The sequence below is a fragment of the Uranotaenia lowii genome, chromosome 1 (assembly GCF_029784155.1).
Source record: "Uranotaenia lowii strain MFRU-FL chromosome 1, ASM2978415v1, whole genome shotgun sequence".
Taxonomy (NCBI): Eukaryota; Metazoa; Arthropoda; class Insecta; order Diptera; family Culicidae; genus Uranotaenia; species Uranotaenia lowii.
This window is the reverse complement of record NC_073691.1, coordinates 201,368,665-201,393,717: the sequence shown is the minus strand read 5'-3', so window position 1 is coordinate 201,393,717 and position 25,053 is coordinate 201,368,665. Positions and strand designations below refer to the sequence as shown.

Here is a 25,053-nt window from a genome sequence, read left to right as displayed (position 1 = left end):
TTTGCTGGTCCCTCTTCACAGGCCGTCCCTAAACCTTGACTCGTCTCTGCGCTGCTGGTTGGATCATCGTCTGGCTGATGGACTTCCCTGAGCTGGGTGTTGGTACACTCGCTAACCGCAAGTAGCTGCACTGGCTTCGCCAAGTCTCTCCAATTAAGGCAGGCCCCCGGACCGGACGGCATTCCGAACAACGCAGTGAAGGCCGTGATCAGGGAGTTCCCCGAATTGTTTCGGTCGACATTGCAACGATATGTGACGTAACATGGAAGCTCCAGGAGACCCATCAGCGTACAGGCCGATGTCTTTACTGGACACAGCGGATAAGGTCTTGGAGAAGGTGATTCAGAAACGACTCCAGAGATTCACTGAATGTGAGGGTGGACTCTCGGAGAAACAGTTTGGTTTCCATACAGGAAGCAGTACTGTAGACGCCATCCGCTCTGTTATTGAGATAGCGGTCAGAGCCAGGTTAAATAAGAGAAGAGGGCTTCGATTTTGCGCGGTCGTCAGTGAAGAACGTCCAGAGGGGTAAATACATGGCCCTGTCCTGTGGAACATCATGTACGACAAGCTCCTACGGATGATCCTCCCATCGGGAGCTGAACTCTTAGAATTTGCGGACCATGTAGCCTTCTTGGCGAGAGGCTCCTCGCCAGCAGAGGCTCAGCTTGCCACAGTAGTTATCCAGGCAGTAGAAAGCTGGATGCACGCCAAGTGCCTGCGTATAGCCCACCACAAAACCGAGATCGTGCTGATCACCAACCTGATCTCACGCCAAAAAGGTGCCATTGCAGTTGGACCGTGTGATATCTTGTCCAAAAGCTCAATCAAGGGGTGATGATCGACGATAGGCTCAGCTTTAGCTTCTTGTGGATACCGATACTCGCACAGTGCGGTGATCCCAATGAGCCGATGGACAAAAGTCATAAAAAGTTTTAATTCGTTAAAATATTTGTTTAAATGATCAATAATTGAAAATACGTCAGAAAAACTGTGTTTTGAGAATTTTGTCACAATTTTGATTTTTAAGCCTTAAAATCCATGGCTCAAAAAACCCATATTTTGAAGATTTTCAATCTTTTTTTATAAAAGATCCTTCGGATCTGTCGAATATTTGCTTTCATGAACGATTAAGTTTGGTACTAATAATGTTACTCATAGAAAATAACTGAATACAACAATTTCCTTTTCAAGCGAATATAAAATTCACGGGAACTTGGCCGATGTACGCTTTATCTAAGGTCAAAATATTTCAAAATTCAAACCACAAAGCTTCTTATAATTTTCCAATGAGATTTAAAGCCACAACCGCATATCAAAAATCCATATTTATTCAAAATCTTTTTTTAAATATAATTCTGATAAGTTCAAGAAGAAAAATTCACTTGATTTCGGTTTTCGTTTTACCACAGTGGTTCTTTTTCGAAAAAAATTCATTCCTGTGGCGTAAAAATGACCCTCCGTAAATCGCTCATATCTCTGTTAGCGCAAAAAAAAAAACGCAATTCAGCAAGCATAGTGGGTGTTCAGGATGAAATTCCCTAGCATTTAAGTGTAAAATGGTAGTGACGTCTTGTGACGCTAATTTGTTCTGTCTAGCTGAAGTTGAGCAATTTTTGTTGATGAAATTTACAAAAATAATGGTTGATTCAGAGGTAGCTGTAAAGACCAAAATCGATTTTTTCTCGCTCAAAAAACACAATACGACATGCGTTGAGTTTAAATCTCCAACTGGTAGAACGAAGAATTTGAATTTGCTGCGAAACTTGTCAACGGTAAACAAAAGTTTCAAAAAAAGTTTTCGAAAAAAAAATTGTTTCTTGCCTTCTTAATGCATTGACTTTGAACCAATGCTGCGCGTGTAGGAAGCAAAATTATGTCAAAAGCATGTTCGTTCATGAAACTCCAACCTCTTTTCAATCGATTGGTAAAGTTGAATTTAATGTTTGATAAACTAAATTTTTGACTTTTGTCCACTGGTCACCGCACTGTGCAGCGTAGTTGCGGGCGTCATGCCCATCTCGGTTTTGTTAGAGGAGGATGCCTATTGTTACGACAATTAAGATACGCCCAACGTACGAGATCTCGCCAATAAGAACTCGATGTACAACTTGCAGTAGCTGTGAGACAGCTCAGTGAGTGATCGTCTGATCCCGCATATCGGAATCTGGATCGAAAGAAGACACGGTGAAGTGGACTTCCATATGACGCAATTCCTGACTGGTTATGGATGCTTCATGAAGTACCACTACCGGGTTGGACATGTGGCTTCGCTATATTGCCCAGATTGTGGTGACCTCTTCGTCACCCGAACATGAGGCACGAAAGCGAGACACTCGAATACGTGGTGTAACCACGTCGGGGAAAGCCCACGGGTAGAGAAGTTCTCGATGCCGGGTGAGCCTCTCGAGTCGGTGTAGGATGTCGTCACAGTCGGGAAACATCCGAGTCGTAGCGTTCAAAGTCCCGAATGTGTGCCGTTACAGGTGCGAGTCCAGGACAAGCTGCTCTCGATCTGGCACACGACAAAGAAAAAGCTACGGACCAAAAATCCTAGGGTTGCCAGCCATAGGGATACAAGAATACCGGACAACGGTCGGAGTAGACTGACCACATCGACCGACCCCACGGTTTGAATCTACAAAGATGATAAGGTAACATATTCTGCGTAGCGGAGGCCGTGGGTAAGCCGCGTTCGTGCGTAGGATGCTCCACTTTTGGGGATTATCCGAGTTGTACGGTTTCCAACGACCGAAACTGTGGGGATAGGACTAGACCTTCTTCGCAGTGGAAATCGTTGGGAAAGGGTTATTCCACAATCGGGGAATACCCACGGGTAGAGTGGCTCTCCACGCCGGGTGAGCCTCGAATCTTGGAGATTAGAGGCCGAGCTTCGAGTCGTTAGAGGAGAGGTCAGGCCTCGAGTCTTCAGAAGGAGAGGTTGGTGTGGTCAACCCTGAGTCTTTACGATAAGAGGTCGGTTCTCGAGTCGCGAGAAAAGAAATGAGGCCTTTAATCAACAAGAGGAGGGGTATAAGTGTTTACCTCGAGTCATTACGAGGAGAGGTCAGATCTTAAGTAGCTAGGAGAGAACTCGAGTCTCAAGAGGAGGAATCAAGCTTCGCATCACGAAGAGGAGAGGTTTACGTTTTATTGATTAGTATCTAGGCTAGGGTTACCATACGTACTCTTTTAAGAGTACATGTACTCTTTTTCGATCGAGAAATGAGCGTACTCTTCTTTTTGTGAAATCTTGCGGTTTGTACTCTTTTTTTCTGTTGAACGGAATTTTATCAGAGAAACAAACTTATTTCTTCCAGTTCTTAAGTTTGTGTTCCTACATGTACAAGAAGTCCGAAAGAAATGCAACATTTTATGCATTCATGGCACGGTACTTCAGGTTTCTCTACTTTGTTGAGTTTTCCAATGAATTAAAATGGGAAGCATTACAATTCGATCAAATTCTAAATTTTTTGGTACAAACAAGTTTTCTATTTCATTAGCAAAACTTTTCTATAAGTAAAACACAACAGCTTTGAAAGTTTCAAAACCACTTTTGACAAAAACTTCTCCCAATCGTCAAAATAACCTGTGCAGGCAATCAGCGCCTTTGAATATGCAATTATCGCCCAAACAGTTGGCAGAGAGCACAACAGCAATTTTAACTCTTTTTGAAATGCAACGTTTTCTCATGTTAAAGATGTTCTGATCTATATCTTTTCGAATAATCCAACGACCCTTTGATTATTCACTAAAATTCTGCAAGAAAATGAACAAATACTAAAAACGATATTTTTTACCATTATTGCCAGGTAAGTCACATAACTAGCAACTAATAGTCACTATTTGAATGGCCTTAAATTTCGTTTCTCCTAAATATTTTGAAAATGATTTAAACGTACTCTTTTCGTATCCCTATTCTAGGCTTCAATCCTTTATCTGATTCTATAATATGAATGAAACTTTATAACTACACTAATTGTCAATTTGTAAAAGGGCACTGCAAAATTTTTCTCTTAATTTGTTCTCTGTTAAATAATATCGAGGGGTGCGTTGTTAAATGCCATCATTCGGTACATTAATTTGTTTCTAGCATCATTCTGGATCCGATTAGCTAGTTGAAACGGTCATACGCTTCGTAAACTGCTGCGGCCTTCGTCGGAGATATAAGAGATAATAAATACGGTGAATAATATCTTCCACAGATTAAATCCTTTAGAAACTGTGCGTCGATCGATTGCCTACGGGTTTCCAGCTTATCCAAACCTACCAACACGGATACTCCGGCATTTCTGCTGGTCACCCAGGGTTTCTCAAAGCGTATTTCAAGAACTTCTTCTGAACTCTCTCTAGTCTGTTGTTGTGTATGTTGTAGTATGGTCGCCACACAATGCCGACGAGAGATGAGAGATTGAAACAACCGTATAGGGATTATCCAGCTCACGACAGATTGTAGTGACCATTCCGAAAATAGAATTAGCCTTTGCTACAAAAAAGTTAACTCTACGTCCAACTCCACTCCCAAGTCTTTCACTGAGTTTATTTATTTATTTATTTATTTATTTATTTATTTATTTATTTATTTATTTATTTATTTATTTATTTATTGCCATTATGTAACGTAAGATACAATCTTATAACTTGTTACAATGTGTTATACTGATGTGTTTTCCTAGCTAAATTTTTATTCGCTCGTTTCTTAAAAATTATGTCGTTCTTAATCTGCAAGTCCTGCTAATAAACCCCTCTTGAACTCTGACCTAGATCTAATAGATTTTACATGGAAAGGAATAACGTTCCAGTTAACGATACCTCTCACGAAAAACGAGTTACTATAGTAAACAGAACTGTGTCGGGGAATAACGAAACATCCTGTACGAGAACTACGTAGCGGTACAAGGAGAGATCTTAGATACTCCGGTTTGCCTGAGGAAAGAATCCTATGAATAACAGTAACGGATCTGAAGGCATAAAATCTCTCGAAGCGACATCCTAATAAATCTTTTTGAAGATGTGAGACGTGTGAGAATCTTGTAAGATTAAAAACATATCTGACGCAAGAATTCAGCGCAGTGCGAAGTCTTCTCATAGATCTCCCCGAAGCGTTTTGATAAAGAAAATCACCGTAGATGAATAAAGGATAAATAAACGACTTAAATAGGCGGAGTTTCGTTGAGGTATCCAAATGTTTAGTTGTCAAGTAGAGCTTTTTCAAAGATCCATATATTTTACCACATTGGGAGATTATTTGGCGGTCCCAAGAGAAACTTTTTTCAAAAATAACACCAAGGTTTTCAGCGTGGTCTACAAACGAAATTTCTTGTCCATCATAATAAAGTTTAGGAGGTAGGACAGATGGAGTTAACTTGTTGATGAAAAGTGCTTTTGTTTTTGCTGGATTAATAGGCAGAAGGTTATCAACAGCCCACTCGTGGATTTTGGAAAGATCATGGTTCATTTGAGCACCTAATTGCTGTAAGGAAGAACAACCATCAGTACTTGCGTATATCTGAACATCATCAGCAAAAAGATGCACTGAGCAAAACTTCAGAACCAAAGGAAGATCGTTTATGAATAGCGAGAACAGAATAGGGCCCAAAATAGAACCTTGAGGAACCCCCGAATCAATTTCTGAGAATTCCGAAAAAACACCATTGAAATAAACGGATTGCGTGCGCCCTTGAAGGTACGAGAAAATCAATTCAGCCGCATGTTTGGAAAAATTGTAATTATGTACTAGTTTTTGAACAAGTTTGTTGTGCGCTACCCTATCGAAAGCTTTCGAGAAGTCAATTAACAGAAGTAATGCGCTTCCTCTTTTATCCAAGGCAAGGGCTATATCATTGTGCACTTTCATTAACGCTGTTTCAGTGCTATGATTAGGTCTGAAACCGGACTGGAACTCACTGAGAAAGTTATGTTCACCAATATGATCATATATTTGTTGTTTAATAAGCTTTTCAAATACTTTAGTCATCGTTCCAAATGGTCACCGTTCTGCCTTATGAAAATTCGGCCTATCGTCCATTCGGCCTAACAGTCATTCGGCCTAACGACCATTCGGCCTCATGACCATTCGGCCTAGCATGCAGACAAGTGTGCAAGATTTCTTATTGAGCTAGCAACCATTCATGACGACCATTCGGTCTCATGACTATTCGGCCCAAAGACCTTTCAGTCTAACGACCTTTCGGCCTAACGACTTGTCGGCCCAACGACCATTCGGCCTATTGACCATTCGGCCTAATGACCATTCGGCCTTATGACCATTCGGCCAAATGACCATTCGGCCTAGTGTCATTCGGCCTAGTGACCATTCGGCCTTATGACCTTTCGGCCTAGTGACCATTCGGCCGAACAGAATTCGGCTGGATAACCGTCGGCCGAATAACTCATTCGGCCTAGTGTTCTGTTCGGCCAGATAGCCCATTCGGCCTAACATCCATCGGCTGAATGACCTTCGGCCGAATGACCAAGCCTCTCAAATGGAAGCCCCCCCCCCCCCCATTCTTTCAAATTTTGCTCCCAAATACAGCAATTTTTTTTTAGTAATATCTCGTTTTGGCGTGCTATTTTTTGAATAATGACGAAGTTATGTGCATTTGAAATATGATTTAATTTTTTTTTATTAACTTTTCCACGAAATAATCGAACCTCGAAAATCTTGGACAATGAAGACTTTAAAAAATTCCATAAATTTTGTGATTTTAAGTCGCAAATGTTAACTTTATTTGAAATTTTAGAAAAAATCTTATGACCCCTGGCGCTAATTCATTAGAAAATGAAACAAATCTTCATATATCAGAAATTCAGAAAAAGAATAAGGCTTTGACCCAAAAAAAATATTGGGAAAATACCGATGCTTTAAAACTTTATTTTAGAGTCAAAAAGAATGTCCATTCGATTGAGGAAGAACAACCAATTCAATTTCAATTTAAAAAAAAACAACAGTGAAAAAATCACACGTGTTTCCATATGTCAGTAGCAAAACGATTCCGATCAAAGGGTACGAGGGCGGGTGTCAATTTAAAACAAACAGTGGCTGGCTGGCCGGCTGATATTCCGGAAGACCGATTTGCATACAATGAAACTACACCGACGTCGTTGTCGGCTTGGGAAGTTAACGTATTCGTACTTTCCGGCCGTACGTTTTCAGAACGGTTTGAGTTGTTTTTGTCTTATTGGTTGTTCGAAAAAGAAAATTTTACAACTTCCAAATGCTTCATAAACTTTTGGTTTTGATTAGGTGTCGGTTAAACGACCATTCGAAAAATTACCTAGAATTAATCAGCTGTTAGAATAATTTGTATTTAGCGGTGTAAATAATTCGACCGAACTAATTGAGAACATCCCCTCGTGGGTTGACCCACTGAATACTTACACTCTGTACTCTACTTTCTGTTTGTAACAGAAGCACACATAAATATATTATGAATTTAAATGCAAACAGCCAACTAACCCCGTTCCGATTCCGAATTGTTTTCAAATTCAGCTGTTCTAACAATTACTTATTCCGTTTGAATTTTCCAGATCCCCGGGTCGCAGACTGGCCGATGATGTCCTCACCCCTGCCAACGCTCGGACTGTGCATATTCTACGCGTACTTTAGCAAATCCCTCGCACCAAAGATCATGGAAAACCGGAAACCCCTGGATCTGAGGAATTTTCTCGTCATTTACAACCTTTTCCAGACTGTCTTCAGCACCTGGATATTTTATGAGGTGAGCCTGGTGTTTTTTGTTAAGTTTGACCTAATATGTGTGATTATTTTTTTTTTCATTCTTCTTTCAGTATTTACAAAGTGGTTGGTGGGGCCACTACAGCTTCCGGTGTCAACCGGTAGACTACTCCGACAATCCCCTTGCCTTACGGGTAGGTATAATATCTAAGAATATGAAATCTAACCTTAGAAAGTCGAATCTAATGACGGTTATCTCTCTCCACCAATCGATAGATGGCGCGAACGTGCTGGTGGTACTACATCTCCAAGTTCACCGAATTCTTCGACACGCTATTTTTCCTGCTCCGGAAGAAGAACCAGCACGTGTCGACCCTGCACGTGATCCATCACGGGTGCATGCCGTTCTCGGTGTGGATGGGCATGAAGTTTGCCCCGGGTGAGTTCCGATCTTTCAATGCTTCCAAACAAAAAAGTGTCTCCTACATAACCGTCGCGATCGTCAAGTATGTTACGAGGTGACGCTGCTTCCGGTTTGTCCTCCCCGCCCGGTGACGAGTGATGAACGATCGGTCGATCGATCGCCGTGAACCGGTTCGAGTACACACTAGAGCTAGAGATCACTCGACTTAGATAACTGAACTGCAAACTGGTTTTGTTTGGACCTCGTCGTCGCGATCGAGACTAGTCCATACCGATCTTGGTCAATTACGTTCGACGACGACGCTCGGTGCAATTAGACACATTAGAAGTTGCGTAAAGCCGGTAGTAATTAAAAGTTATCTTGAAAATCAGGGCTGGCGTGGCGAGACCTTCCGCGATTGTCCAGCTACTGACAGGTGAAACTTTTCGTAGTAATCTTAACAAATAATTTAAGATAAATCCAATTTTAGTCATAAACCGTAGAGCAAATTGTTCCGATCCTTTAAATAACCGGAGCTCCTTTTTAATAAGCTGTTTCATCTGGAACGTAAAATATAAGTACATTTTTATAAAGGAAGGTAATTTGGCCAAGCCTCCAGACTCGATCGCTCCCTGATTTGCATAGGAATCTAGAAACAAGACCCAGTCGAGCCACAGCATGGAAGCCACTCGTCTCGACTGCAATTTGCATAACTATTACGTATAATTTCCAGACATTAGATGTGAATTACTTGTTAAGAACTAAGTTGAGTACCTTTTAATCAAAACAACGCGAATTTGCAATTTTTAGTTTAGCTCTATTTGGCAAAGGTACATATGACTACTTCCCATAATCAGTTTGATCAGTTGCTTGTTTTTGGCTGACTCTCAAAAGATTTATTCGAGCGTCCTGTTTGAATTTTTGCCAAATTTTAACTTTTGTGTTAAGATATCAATTCCATAGTTTCAAAGTTTGACAAGATCGCAAAACCATGATCGTGTTCCAATTTTTTTTTGTTCGGGACGTTTGTTAATAGTTTTTCAACCAGGAGCGTCACATCGTCTCGGAAAGCTAGACTAATTTGAGTCTCGTCTGAGGTTTTGCGACTGTAGTTTTTTCGATCACTTTTAAATATTTACCTTCGTGATGAAATCTAAAACAATCTAATTAAATGGCAAAATTGACAACAAACTGGAAAAGTTAAAACCATCATAGGTACTCCATAAATATGAAACCAATTAAGAATATCTATTTAGTTATTTTTTCATTTTGATGAATATGTTTTAAAAAGTACATGTTCAAACAACCTCAAAACGGCTCAGTTGACGATATAAAAATAGAAATGATAAAATGATAAAATGATAAAATGATAAACATGACAAATAAATAGACGACAATGAAAAAACACTTACAATTCCAATAAGACTGTAATAAAAATGTTATTATAATGAGGCAAAAATGAAATGAAATGGTACAAATAATAAAGTTTTACTTAAGACCTTATTTTCTGTTTAAATTTATTCGGCGAACATGAAAAAATTAATATTAAATGATGCAACAGTGGGTTCGAATGAGATTAAAATGATTTAAATATTTATTTAATTGTAAATGACAAGAATGGATTAAATAAACTTTAACAATTAGATGATTATGAGATAAAAAAAAATGTAGCAAAAATAAAAAAAAGTAGTGTTATAAGATTGATACAAAAAAGAATAAAAAACATGACAAACGAAGTAAAAATAGGACCTAAATGAACCGCAAATACCTAAGACAAAAGTTAAAAAAATGGAGATGAAAATACCACGTAGAACAAAGAATTTTAAAAATCACGAAAAATGAAAAAAATTACTTAAGAATAAAGATCGACGAAAATCGAACAATTAAAAATCAATAAAAAAATAAAAACGTGATAAAAAACGAAAACATTTCAAATTTACAGAGAAAAAACAATTTAAGCAGTAAAAAATAAACGGAAAAATAATAAATAAAAAAAAATGAAAAGAAAAAAAATATAAAAAAACTTAAAAAAATAAATATTAACGAAATAATAAAAAATAAACAATAAAACGAATAAATAGGAAATATAAAAAACACAAAGCACAGTAATGAAAGAAAAAATAATACGTATACATAATGCATATATACATAATACAATAATAATAATACAATAATAATAATACAATGTATAAAAAAATAAAATAAAAATTAAGAGAAAAAAAACTAAAAAAAGAAACAATTTCAAAAGAAAAAAAAACTAAAAAAAGAAACAATTTCAAAAGAAAAAAATAATAAAATGACAAAACAAAAAATCGAAAAAAAAATTTGAAGGGGAAAATAAATGTAAAAGAAAAGAAAAGCATAATTCTACGACAAAAAATTAAAAAAACAGGAAATTTAATAGAAATAGGAAAAAATGAAGAAAAACAAAAAAATGAAAAATATGATAAATTAAAAAACTAAAAATAAAAAAAAATGGAAAAATAAAAGACGAATAAAAACAAAACAAAAAAAAAATAAAAATAATTGAAAACGGTAAAATAGGAATAAAAGGAATTTCAAATAAAAATAACTTTAAAAAAGGAAAAAAGGAAATTAAAAATCCAATAAACTTTAAGTTTAAACTTAAAAAAAAAAACTTTAACTTTAACTTTGAAATACTTTCATTAAAGAATTTAAAAACATTAAAAAATTAAAAAATTAAACAATGAAAATAAAAAAATTAAAATATAAAATAACAAAAAAAAAAATAAAAAAAAAAATAAAAAATTAAAAAAAAATAAAAAGAATTAAAAATAATAAAAAAAATAAAAGAAATCCAAAATAAATTTCAAAAAAATAAAAGAAATTAAAAATAAATTTCAAAAAATTAAAATAAAATACGAATACAAAAAATAAAATAAAAATTAAAGTAAAAAAACAAAAAAAAAATAAAAAAATAAAAATATAAAAAAAAAATAAAAAATAAAAATATAAAAAAAAAAATAAAAAAAAAATATTAAAAAAAATCATAAAATAAAATGATAAAAAATAAAAAAAAATTAACAAAAATAAAAAAAAATAAAAAGATAAAAAAAATGTATAAAAAAATAAAGAAATAAAAATTAAATATAAAAAAGAAAAAAAAATTAAAAAAATCAAAAAAAAAATTTAAAAAACGAAAAAAATTTACAAAAAAGTATACAAAAAAAAATAAAGGCAAAAAAAAAACAAAAACAAAATTTTTAAAAAAGTTGAACTAAAAACAAAAAAAAAAACAGTTTTTCAATAAGACAAAAAAATTAAAAGCTAACAAAAACAGCAAAAAATATAAGAAAAAAAAATAAAAACAATAAAAAAAGTTCTTAAAAAATTAATAAAATAAAACAAAAATAAAAAAAAATGAAAAAACAACAAACAATAATTATAAAAAAAAATTATAAAATTTTTATTTTATTAATTCAAAATAAAAACAAACAAAATTGAAAAAAAACTAAGAAAAGAAAAATTAAGAAAATACAAACAAAAATTAAAGACGGAAAAAAAAAAACAAATACAAATTGAAAAAAAAGTTAATTCAAATACAAAATAATTTGAGTAAATAATTTAAAAAAAAAAACAAAAAATTAATATATTAGAAGAAAATATAATTTAAATTAATAAATACAAAATTTTAGCCTTTATTTATTATTATTATTATTTTTTTAAGTTATTTATAAAGGAAAAAAAATACAAAATTTAAAAGCACAACAAATTAAAAAATAATGAAATATTTAAAATATAGAAAAATACTTTAAAAATAATAAAGAATGGGATATGAAAGCATTCCTAATATGCAAACTTAAAAGAATAAAAAAATAAATAAATAAAAATAACAAAAATAAAATCCAAAACAAAAATAAAAAACTTCAAAAAATTGAAAAAAAATTTAGAAAAACCAAAATTTTTTAAATAAATTAAAAATTAACATAAAAAACACAAAAAAAAAATAATTGCAGACCCCGTTCGTTTTTGGCAAAATCGAACGGTTTTTAGAAACAACATTGCTTCATATCTTTCGTTATAACGTTATAACAAAAATTTATTTAAGAAAAATCAGTAGGTACTCAAAAATGGTAAAAAATGGAAATTTCATAAAATTAAAAAAAAAAAAGTAAAAGATTGAAGAGTCAAAAAATAACTAAAATGATGAAGAATGACAATTTTTTTAAAAAAGTTGAACTAAAAACAAAAAAAAACAAAATAGTTTTTCAATAAGACAAAAAAAAAATAAAAGCTAACAAAAAAGCAAAAAAACCAACAACAAAAAATATAAAAAAAATAAAAATAAAAACAATAAAAAAAAATTATAGCAAATAAGAAAATAATATAAATCGATAGATAAAAAATGAAATGAAATTGGGAATAATGGAAACATAAAAAAATCAAATATTTATCTTTAAAAGTTTAAAATTTGTCAGAAAAAAGACAAGAGGAATAGAAACAAGGGAATAGAAAAAGAGATGAGAAATAGAAAAAATGGAAAAAAAACTCAATGAAAAGAAAAAAAAAAATAAATAAATTAAAAAAAACGGAAACTGAAGTAAAAGAAAAAAATCATTATAAGAAGAAAACAAAAAATTATAATTATTTATATTGAACAAACGTATAAATTGTTTTTGTTGAAGTGCAAAATACATATAACAAAAAAAATTATAGTTATCAAAAATGAACAATGACAATACACTACACAAAATGATTACTAATATTATTACGACAAAAGTAATAGGAAAAATGAAGAAACTTCGAAAACGACAATACGACATCAAAATAAAGATTTTTTTTTATTTGTGTTTGTTTATTCATGTAACTTGACGCTAGATCTTTTTAACGTGTTACATTGAGAGCTTATTTGAATTTCCATTTCAAACTAACTACTACGAAAAGTTTCCGATGACTAGTGTGCAATCCCATATGTGGATAACCTTTACTAAACACGGTTTCAGTTTCGAAACCAATTGCATCTATCAGGTGAATCAGGGCGCGGAAAACAATATTCACCAAGCTGCAGCATCTCAACTGCTAGGTGCTAGCTGCTGTGGATTGGTCAACGACGTTCGATCACGGTTCAAACGATACGACTTTTGTTTGAGGCTGGCGCTATTTTTTTCGAAACAATTCTTTACAAGTCTAATAATGTTTTACTAATGTTTATAGTTTTTTTCTTTTTTTCTTCCTTTTCCAAACAACAATAACAACAGGTGGCCACAGTACATTTTTCGCCATGCTGAACTCGTTTGTACATATTGTTATGTATTTCTACTACATGGTAGCTGCCCTAGGACCCAAATACCAGAAGTACATCTGGTGGAAGAAGTACCTGACCGCCTTCCAGATGGTGAGAATTCGTTGTTTATTTTGTTTTTGTTTTCAAATGGTTTCTGACAGTTGGCAATTTTATGGCTTAATCGGTAGTTTTCCTCCAGCGACCGATTGAATTGCAATTAAATTTAAAAATAGCGATAAATTTTCCATTCCTTGGGGAACGTGTCTCAGAATAGATCAGCTTTGGTAATTGTTGATGGTCGATTGAGGAAATAATTTGCAAAACAAATTTATTTCTCAGCCGGGCTAATTTACCGGACAGCCCCCTCAATCAGGTTGATCTATTGGCGACGTCCGTCGTAGACGTAGACGAACGGAATGATTTATCTATACTTTACAGTGTAGGTTGATTAATTGCGTTCAGGTGGTTCACCCTGCCGGAAGGACTTTTTTCAAATTGAACCCTTTTAGTGTTTTTTTTTCTTTAAATTACCTATAACAAGTAGACTAACCAATAATTCATATTTGCAGATCCAATTCGTGGCCATCTTCACGCACCAGTTCCAGCTGCTGTTCACCGAGTGCAACTACCCGAAGGGCTTCATGGTGTGGATCGGTCTGCACGGGGTCATGTTTCTGTTCCTGTTTTCGGACTTCTACAAACAAGCCTACAGCAAGCGGAAATCGGCGGCGGCTGCAGCGGCCGCGGCCAAGCGAAATGCCGAAAATGGCAAATATGACGCGCTGCCCAGCAACAAAAATGGCAGCCTGACGACGACGACGACCAATGGCGGCAGCAATGGCTATCACTACCAAAACGGTAGCAACGGCAAGCTGACCAATGGCGATCTGGCCAACAACAACCAGGGCGCGTGCATGGTGAGTGTACCTTCCTACTTGCTTGCTTGCCGGTATCACGGTACTCAGATACTGATGTTAGGTGCGCTGGGCGAATACATAACAACTTTCTAATAGCGCACGGTTCAGAATAACCGGCAAAGGAATGTTGAATCAAAACTTGAAACCGAAACGCTAAAGTTGAGCTCACCAAGTTGAATAACAATCTACAAAACTGGATTCAAATTTTAAAACTCGCTTTCTGAACTGTTACTAAGAATTGAGGAATTTAGGGAAAAATTAAGATAACAAACTTACCTGACAATCCTACTTTGGTAGGGCATGTCTTTTTTAGTGTTTAAAAATTAGACATCAAAAAATTCAAACAGAAACCACAACTCAGAGCTAAAGTTTAAATTCAAAGAACAATACGTGCACACTCACTAGGAACAAACTCACGGAAAAGACAGATCATCGCTTGACATCATTTTCTTCTTCGAATTCTTCTGAGAGTATTCTTCCGATGGCAACGTTGAAGCTTTTTTTTTAGAAAAACCTTGACAAAAGCAGTCAGTTTACCGGCGATCCCGCATTGCTGTAGTTGAATCAGCACCCAACGTCTCCAGATGCGCTTATACGCCTTAGATAGGACCAGTGTAGCTAGATCGACGTTCAGGTCATCTAGAAAGGCTTGATCTAACTTTTCTAGATTACCGAAGTAGCACCCGGTGCTTGAATTATTGAGGATTCTGACACAAAGATCAAGTCCTACAATTGGACATGCAACTGTTAGTAAAAGTACTCAATCGTAAAGCCACTCGTTATGAAGCGCGTAACGATAGATCAATTTGCTGCTCTGATCGCGCAGCCCTTTGTAAACTGTCATAATCACGGAACGACATGCAAACCACCACTAGAACTAAATTAGTCAAATTATCAGCTCATTAAAGTTTAGATACAAGATAGCCGGTCTCACCTGAACACATAGGGTAGGGGGAAAACGGAAAAATTGTCATCAATCAACCCAACAAAAAGTTTCAAATGACGATAGAATTTTGGTTCTTTACGTATGTACCTATAAGCTTATCGAATCGTGAGCTTCATGCGCATTGATCGAACCATTGACGTCACAGGAAGTTCCAACAGGAGATGGCAGATCATGTTAATAGTTAATTTCCATCCATGCTCGAGTACGTAAATTGGTACTCAGAGATTTCCCTTTTTTTTGCTAGCATTGTTGTTCACGCCGGAATGACAAAATAGGTACATACGCTCCTCGGCACGCTATAGTTAATCAAATCCCGATAATCGGTCGATTTGTTCCTCGCTCTGAATGGTTGAAATTGTAAACTGTTGTTGTTGAGATTGTGTTTTTTTTTTCTTGCTGTACTTATTTGTTACCGACAGAGGATGATAAATGATCGGTTTCCTTATTCGCGAATTATTCAGCATCTTTACCAGCAAGTTCAATGGCACAATGTATGGGCAAGTACTTACGATTTTTTTTGAATTTCTATGTATCTATGTGGGGTCGAATGAGTAAAAAGGTACTCGTTTACTGAACAAAGCAACAAGCAACGGAAATGTTCACAAATGACATTCCTAATTAAGGTTCTGGATTGATTGATTGATTCAAGTGAGTTTATTTGGGAGGGTGCCGTGCACCAAGCGATTAAGCACCCTTGTTTCGATATTTACAAAATATTAATTACATTAAATTAAGAGATGAACCAGCCAAAGGCTGAAAGTCTCTTAAAATAAAGCAAAAAAAAGTTTTCCTAACCTTAAACATTAAAATCCTTTCGAAAAGTCTGTCAATCTTTGTTACCACGAAGTAATCCAATATTCGAATTAGGTCCAATCATAGCAACCAGGATTTAAAGGGATTCGACTGAAAAGATTTCACATTCATTCTGTAATCACCATTAGCAGAATAGAGTCATATTCAACAAACCCTCTTTGTGAACACAATAATCCTAGAAATTACAGCATGTTAATTTCTCTAGCAGCATCGTAGGATAGTATAGAGAAAATATCATCTTCAAGCTCAGCTTCGTCACGTGCATCTTGGCATTTGACTAAGATATGTTCCACCGTCATTCGTACTCCGCAGGATTCACAGTCACCACCATTTCTTTCGATGTAGCAGAAATGGGTTAATCGGGTGTGGCCGATTCGAAGTCTTGCCATAGTACGCTGCTCGTGCCTGGTGTTCCGGTCTTTCTAAGCACAAAGGGTCGGTTTAGTTTTCAGACTAAATAAGTCTCTTTCAGCCAGGAAGTGTGGAGTGATACCACAATCAGAATGTCCGACGACAGGATCTACTTGAATTTGTCTAACGCCGTTTGACACTCATCGGACCAGAAGAATTTCTGGCCTTCTTTCAGTAGATCGTCCAGCGGGTACCGGAGAGTTCGCATGGCCGGAACGAAATTGCCATAATAGCCATAATGGCACCCAAGAATGAGCGAACTCAGGATACGTCTGAAGAAGCTGGCGTGTTGCGGATGGCTGTGAATTTACTCGGATCTGGACAAATACCATGTTGATCGATAAGATGCCCGTGATACTTAATTTGGGATTGGCCGAAAAGGATTTCTTGGACTCGTTGCAGAAAATGTTGCAGGTTCCGGTCTTGTTCGGATTCGGTCTTGCCGCCAACTAAGACATTGTGGGGCGAGCATGGTATCCAACAGCTGGAGCAGCCTTCGCGCCCGGAGTTACTTTCCATGGGTAAGGACGACAGGTTGAATGCCTCGATAATAGTGAGACCGAGCAAGTTCAGCTGCTGCTTCACGATGTAAAACCTTCCAGTACAAGTGGCACCGTTTACCGTGACCATTCTGATTACAGCTGAAGTGGTTTTCCGGAAGCTGTTGATGCTGGCTGTAACCATCGATCTGCGGCATTTTTGTTTCCCGATGAGCTGCCATGTAGCCTCGGACACAATACTGTGAGAAATGGATAAACCATAAAGTATGAACTTCTGTGTGTGCATTGGCGGTTACATTTGGTGACCCCTCGTTACGTCAAAACACGGCTAGCATCTCTACTAAGGTTTGCCCTCGCACTTACACACATAACTGTCTCCTCCTTCGTGTAACATCACCGTCTCGACCAGAAACGTTCACGGTCAACAGCAAGCGCCGGGCCGACTTTGGTCGTAATTGACCTGAAAATCGGGGATTTCTTGTTGAGTAACAATCCAGTGTCAGAAGCTGTGTACAACTGAAGCCTCACTGTTTGGTTGTTGATCACGACCAGGACAAACTTCCTTCTATGACGCACATGCATAAGTCACAGTTCCAACATGGGGATGCTGGTCGGGATCCACTTTCTTTACCGGAACGCGGCGGTGAGAATGTCTTCTTACCCCTGATTGCTCGGACTGCTGTTGGAGATGGAGCACCTTCTATCATGACCGCATCGTGTTTGATGTTGAGCAACCGTTGGCACCCGTCAGAAACTTGTTCCACACTGATATCGTTCCTTTGGGAGCCTGGGAACCTAGGGACCTGGGAAAGAGTTTCTGGGCGGAAGCCATTGCAGTTGCGTCGTACGTTGTCAATCGTTCACCGACAAAGGCATTGTTGGTGACTCCCTAGGAAAAGTTTTCTGGAAAGCGTCCGGATGTCTCGCATCTTCGAATATTCGTAATGGTGCATTTGCCGAAAGTAGAACGAAAGAAGTGGGACAAAAAGTCTGTGCCATGTATCTTTGTCGGGTACAGTGAAGGTTCAAAGGCATACAGGGTGTACAACAAGAACACGAGGAAAGTTTTAGTCAGCAGAGAAGTCATTTTTGTGAGTGAATGTCAGCTCAAGCGGGGTGAGAAATTTCGTGAGCCCGAAAATGACAACATGCGAGGAACGGAGTTGGTGATCCAAAGCGAACGAAGCGTAGCTGACGTCGATCAGGCTGTACCAAATGAAGCTGTTTTAGAAGACAACGACTCCGAGGACAATGCTGATGAAACCCTTGATGAAACAATCTACAACGATGCTGATTCGATACTTGACGATGAACTACAATCATCCGTGCTCCCTCCACAACCAGAGGACCCACAATTGTTGGTAAGGCACAGTGCGAGGTAGCGTGGCATTTAACTGAGTTGCCCACCGGGAGAAAACCTCTGCGCTGCAAATGGGTCTACAAGTTGAAGACAAACTCGGATGGATCTGTAGAACGTTACAAGGCCCGCTTGGTTATCAAGGGCTTTTCTCAGGTTAAAGGCGTCGACTACAATGAAACGTTCTCACCTGTAGTCTGTTGAAGCATGAAGATAGCAAGTGCGATGTGTAGCATGCCATGATTTTAGGATAATGTAGAATTAGTTTGAAATATATAGTTAGTTATTGTTAGACCACCAACCGAGCAAGTACTACTTCCTTTCCACTCCTACCCCCAAGAGGTTATGGGCCCAGGAGCTTACGTTGCCTAGTAACCAGTCAACAACGGAAGAAAAAATTTTCTCAACGCACCGAGTGGACCGCCATCAACGAGCACGCCGATACGTGTGTCAAGCCGATCGAACAAAGGGGTACCGCCACCCTGATTTCCCGAAGCTAGCAGCCTGGTAAGCCAGCAAACGTTCGAACCGAGGACTCTAGCAGAAGAGCTAGCGAGTTCCGAATGGGATCACTGGAAAAATGCTATGGATGAAGAGTATGCTGCCCTCCAAGAAAACTCCACCTGGGACATCGTTAGCCTTCCCCCAAACCGGAAGCCGGTCGGCTGCCGGTGGATTTTCAAGAAAAAGCTGGACGAGCGCGGGAATGTTGCAAGATACAAGGCCCGGCTAGTTGCCCAGGGATGCAGCCAGAAATTCGGTACTAACTACGACGAGGTTTACGCCCCGGTTGCGAAGCACACCACGTTTCGGGCACTCCTGTCGGTAGCAGCTCGTCAAAAGATGCAAGTGAAGCACGTCGATATCAAGACGGCATATTTGTACGGAGAGATCTCGGAGACCATCTACATGCGTCAACCGCCTGGGTACGAATCCGGGAATCCCACGGAAGTGTGCCATTTGGGGAGGAGCTTATATGGCTTGAAGCAAGCAGGAAGGGTCTGGAACCAGACCATCACCGACGTTCTGAAGCAGCTGGGATATGAAGCTACGGAAGCGGACAGCTGCCTTTTTGTGAAGAAAGACGATAGGTTATCATTCATCACCTCAAAATTCATCAACTGAATGCAGTGACGGCGTTCCTGCAGGGAGGCTTTCTCCCATCTGGGAGAAGAGGAAATCTACACAGCAAAAATTATTTCCCGTAAAATTACGCAAATGTCCTGCTAGGACACTTACCGTAATTTTACAGGTCGAACCCATGATTACGTGACATTTAATTTTTAGTGTACAACTTTTTTACAGAACATTTGCTGTAATAATAAAGGAATCTTCGTTAACTTTCAAGGAAAACAATTTAAAATTACAGGTTTTGTTAATTACAGGTGATTTATTTTAAAGGTTGCAGTTTTCAGTGACACGTAATAGTCAAAGTTTTTTTCTGTGTATATGGATCAACCGGAAGGATTTGTCGATTCAGCGTCACCCAAGAAAGTTTGTCGGTTGCGGAAAGCACTGTATGGATTCAAACAAGCCAGTAGAGTGTGGAATCAGAAGCTGAGTGCAGAGCTTAAGCGAACCGGTTTGAAGCGATCTGCGTACGATTCGTGCGTATACTTCAAGATTGAAGGCAACATGGTTCTCATTGTGGCTGTGTACGTAGACGATATGCTGGTGTTTTCAAATAATCAGCTGTGGGCGGCCAACCTTAAGAAAGAACTTATGGTGAAGTTCAGAATGAAGGATCTCGGTTTGGCCAGCGAGGTTCTAGGAATGCGGGTGATCAGTGATCGAGATCGAGTGATGATTGACCAGGAGAGCTACATCAACAGTTTGCTACAGCGATTCAACATATAGCTGATTGCAATTCTGTTGCTATTCCTGCAGTTCAGTTGTAAAAGTACTGTGCTTGTGCGAAACGCACCAGTACAAAGTCGTATTCCGGTATTGTGAACGGGTTAAAAAAGTTTGATTATGGGTGCACCTTCATCGTTAGTGCTCCATCCATGGAATATCTTAGGGAGAACCGTGGCTCTGAAGATCGTCAAAAGTGTTTTTCGGCTTTCTCCCGTCTTTCTTTTTTCGGCTAATAGCTTCTAGGATATTGAGTCGAGCAGGAAGCTTTTTATCACTTTTTGTAGGTCGTTGATTTGGTTTCCATATTTTTTATGGTGGTCGAGGTACGCAGAAACAAATGTGGTGGAAAAAAAGGGCTTGATCCTTAGAGCTACTAGTTGAAGGGTAGTATTCAGAGATATAGTTGAAGGTCAAGCATCATGACGGATTGCGATTCCCACTCCATTGCCAGGGTCACCAGTTTTCCAGGATCTTTGCTTTTGATTTCCACTCTGGATTCTGGACTCTAGACTTTACAATCTCAAATCTAGAGTCTAGACTTAGATTCTAGACCCTACATTTTTTTTTTATTATAGACCCTAGACTCCAAACTTCAGACTATTATCTCTTGACCCATAACCCATAAGTCGTTACTCTACCCTTGAATCTCGGCTCTTGGCTTTTGCATTTTGATACTAAATTTTGTGTAATCGGCCCGAAACTCTTACCTCGTTATTCTTGTATCTTGACGGTTGGCTTTAGATACTCATTCGTATGTAACTATTAATCTTGATTCTTGAATCTTTATCTGTAAATTGTAGCTTTACTACTGAACCTGGGCCCTTCATCCTTGTTCCCTAATTCTGGAGTACTGGCTTTTTTTTGCTAGACTGAACGAATCTCGCTTGTGAGCCCTTCAATCTTGAATCTAACTGTATAATTCTCGATTCTAACTGTAGACACTTGATCGTATGTCAGTGTCGAGTTTCAAAAGTAACAGTCAAAAGCAACGTGTAAGGTTAAGCGGGATGAAATGAGAGTCAAAAGGTAAAAGTCAAGAGTTTGAGTCAAGTATCAAGCCTGTCAAGAATGTAGATTTAAGCAAATATTTGAGTCGTTAGACACCAATTTTTTCGAGCTTTTAAGGTCTAAGTTTCATCATCCCGATAACCCGTTCCCCAAGGCAGTTATCTTGGACCACTCATTTCAACCATATTTATTCCCATCTTTCCTCTCTTCATTGCAGCCGGTCATGGACGACGAGGAGGCCGCGGGTAAGGCGGGGCAACTGCATCAGCGCAAAGTCAACGGACTGCACTCGAATGGTGGAACCGACCCGCTGCTGCTGCTGGCCGGAAATGGCAAATCGTACAGCAATGGTGGTAGCGCCCACAACAACAACACCATCAACAGCTCGAACGGATTCGTCGATGCCATCCGCCGGGAGGAAATGGCCGACCGGGCCGCCAACAACTCGATGGAAGCCACCCGACGGAAGATCCAGTAAATTCAGCACGATTTCTACGAGGCGAAGAAGAACAAAACAAAAACAATCTGCCCCTCGCCCGGCCCGTTCTCTTGAGACAATGGGACGCAGCTCGAATGTTTGGATGGTTTCCCGAAGCTCTGTTAGCTGTTACTGTAGTAGTCGGATGGTTTTTCTCCAGATTCGGGTTGTGTCCGTGCGTTTGAGACCATCCTCGAGAGTGATGAATAGGGAGGGTTGTTGGGAGGGGGGTCCCCTTCGGTTGGTTGGTGTTAGATAGGGTTCTATATTCTTTAGGATGTGTATGTATAATTTAGTTGTTAGGCTAACTAAAGCGCAAAACCAGAGAGCATGCTAGGCAATTTGAAACGAAGAGTGTTAACTCGCCAGCTTGATTAAGAAGAACAAAGTGGAAACAAAGTGTGTAAAGAGAACAAAGAAACGAGGCAACTAGAGAAAAGGATAAGAAAGTTTGAAGATAGTTGAGAGGTCAAGACGATTATCGAAAAGTTATTACCCGGAAAAAAGTGTCTAACTGTAGCTTAATATAGTGTGTAGGTACTGAGAACTGCGAATGTGATCATAGAGAGATTTTTTAAGTTGTATCTATGAATGATTGCGAGAGGAGACAAACGAGCGAAATATTTGAACGTTCGAGCGAATGAAAGATCTTAGCATAAGTTTGATTAGAGAAGAGAAATGGAAACAAAACAACTACTAACGCAAGATGAAATTTGCTTTTTCTAAATAAAAAAAAAACAAAAAAGTTTCCACTGAAACAAAAAGAAAGCAAACGATTGTTTTAGAAACAATCGGCAAATGAATCTGGTTTAATATTTTTTAATTGAAAAAAAAGCAAAAAGTTTGAATCTGTTGTAGCGAAACTTAAAAAATGGGTACGGAAAATGAAGTATTTTACCAACGGAAAACAACAACCTCTTTCCCCGTTTGATTGTGAGAAATAAAGAGAAAGCAGTGCTCAAGAATGGGTCCCAAAAAAAAGGAAAAGAAAACGAGGGACCCACATGTTTAGCTTGTAAGATACCATCTGCATTTCACTGTACGAGGATACATTGGCGCATCATAGATTGGCAAACGTAGCGATGGAATGCCATTTTCGACCAAATTGACGAACTAGGAGACAAATTTTCTAAAGTAAAAAAATAAAGCTTCGATCTGTTTTTTCCCCCATAGTTGCGTTTGACAGTCTGTGTGGTGTCATTGCAATACAAGTTTCTAGATGTAAGGGAAAACAAACTTGGCAACACGCTTACACTTGATGAAACTTACAAACCAAATAAAAACCGAACGTACAAGCCAGTAAATCTATGTACACACTCAGAATCAACCAAAAAAAAAAACCAGTCGTTTTTATTTCTTGGACACGTTTGTTTGAAGAATTTTTTTCCCATTTCGTTACCCAAGGAAATGTGATGATCGTTTCAATGTGTTTTCATTGATCTTATAACCGTGAGCCCCAGGAATGATGGTTTTTATCTCTTTTTTATCTTCCGCACGAGACCGACCGGCTTCGTCGATGGATTGTCTACACTGTATTTACCTATTGGCTGTTGTAAAGTTCGATTCTAACTTTTTATATGTGTGTGCTATTTGAAGCTTAATTTTAAACCATATCCATGATCTCAATTGTTGAAATTTTCATAATATTATAAAATTCTCCTATTAATACATTTTTCCCAAAAAGACTATTGAAACAGAAAACAATATATCAGTATCTATCGGTATACGGAAAAAAATAGTTTTTTGGAATAAATTACCGAATTTTCGAATTACCGAATTTCTTATCATTCATTAAAAATAATCAATCGTTCAGTAATTTAAACTAAAGTTTTCGATGTGTTTTTTGTTCAGAAGAGATTTTAGGCATCAATGGCTTATTCATCCGTTCTGAAGATATTATGTTTTTTTTTAGCTTATTTGATGAAGACCGACCGCTAAACGTCTAGATTTATGATCAAAAATATTACAGATACATACCCATAATTTTTTACATTGACTTTTGGTTCCCATATGGTTTTTTCCATACCGGGGGTCAGTGAAAAATATGAGATGATTCGGAAGATTCCTGAACAAACGCATCGAGTTTGTGGTGTATTTACACGAATTGTGGTACTGCAAGAATGAAAAAATATTAATCATCCAAAGTTATATATATATATTTTTTTTACAGTACATCGCTGTGTATTTTTGAATGACAAATTTTGTTTACATACAAAATTTAAACTCTTCGCTGATTCTGGACTGGATGAATCGCTTCCAAAATGTTGATTGCTATTTTTGTCAGTAAAGACAGCCAAATTAAGTTATGTGAGATGTAATATTTCCATCAAATATTGAAGCGTTCCATTGTACACATGCACACATATAAAGTATTTGTATTATTTTTTATAATTCATTTATTTCATACTGCTCAGACCTGAAAGTTTCAAAGAGCCAAAAGCAGTTTATTTTACGTGGATTGCCAAATCGATTATTATTGTTATTTTTTTTAAGAAAAAGAAACAATTAGGAGTTTACAGACAACGATCGATAGCTTTTATAAGAAGATATTTTCAGACATATTACTAACACATTACTTACTAAAACGTAGGTACTTTTTGTTTTAAAACTTCATATTTCACTTATTAATTCCCATATTTCACTGAACAGAAAAAAAATAAATTACTTAACCATTTTGTAATTTTTTTTTGCAAATACTAAAAGTACATAGGACTCGGTTTCTAAAATGTTGATTCTTTGATTTGAAATTCTTAGCAACATTCTACAGTATCGACAAATATGCAGGTAGAGTGCAAATATGTTTAATGGATTTTTACCAGTATTTTTAATTAGATGGATAACTACGACACAATTTGTTGCAATGGCCCCGGAAATACTTACTGTATTCATTTTAATCAGCAAGACATAATCAAAACCTTCTTAATCTGAACTCTTGGCAAATTCAAGGTTGTAACCATCACTGAAAGTGTATCAAGTTTTCCGGAGAAAATGTGGGTAAAAGACTTACAGTTTACGGTTCATGCATGCATAAATGAATGGAAATTGATGAAATTTCCAGTGAAGCTACCTACGAGTGTAATGTTGACATGCGCAATGCAAATGTGACGTTCTGTCAAGTGATTTTTGAGATATCGTCCAATACTACCGAAGGTCGTTGAATAAATTTTGAGGGCAGGATCGCGAACATTCAGGAAAGTTCCAGAGGGAGACTAGAATAAACTTCATATGGTAAATCGTTTAAGGAGTCCTAGATGATCTACAGTGAGCTAATTCATTCTAAACTTTACTTTTCATAAAATGAAGATGATTGATTCTATAAAGATAAACAGCGCAGCTCAAAAATTTCGATTGATGAAGTGCGAAAATATTTTTCTTTTAGCTAGTTCATCTAGCTGACCAAATAAACTGGCATGACTTCATTTCTGCAAGCTGTCCGCCGT

At 37.4% G+C, this 25,053-nt stretch overlaps 2 protein-coding genes across 3 annotated transcripts in view; both read left to right on the top strand.

Annotated features, from left to right (window-relative positions):
* LOC129744144 (elongation of very long chain fatty acids protein 7) overlaps nucleotides 1-22,527 on the top strand; it is a 78,998-nt gene extending 56,471 nt beyond the window's left edge. Inside the window, exons 3-8 of the mRNA XM_055736541.1 lie at nucleotides 7,531-7,721; nucleotides 7,792-7,872; nucleotides 7,955-8,117; nucleotides 13,301-13,437; nucleotides 13,896-14,243; nucleotides 21,353-22,527. Coding sequence (XP_055592516.1) covers nucleotides 7,531-7,721; nucleotides 7,792-7,872; nucleotides 7,955-8,117; nucleotides 13,301-13,437; nucleotides 13,896-14,243; nucleotides 21,353-21,613 — 1,181 coding nt within the window. The 3' untranslated portion in view covers nucleotides 21,614-22,527. The remainder of the gene's footprint in view (nucleotides 1-7,530; nucleotides 7,722-7,791; nucleotides 7,873-7,954; nucleotides 8,118-13,300; nucleotides 13,438-13,895; nucleotides 14,244-21,352) is intronic.
* The window catches only part of LOC129744159 (elongation of very long chain fatty acids protein AAEL008004-like), a 558,472-nt gene that overhangs the window by 249,987 nt on the left and 283,432 nt on the right, over nucleotides 1-25,053 (top strand). The gene's annotated exons all lie outside the window — the stretch shown is intronic.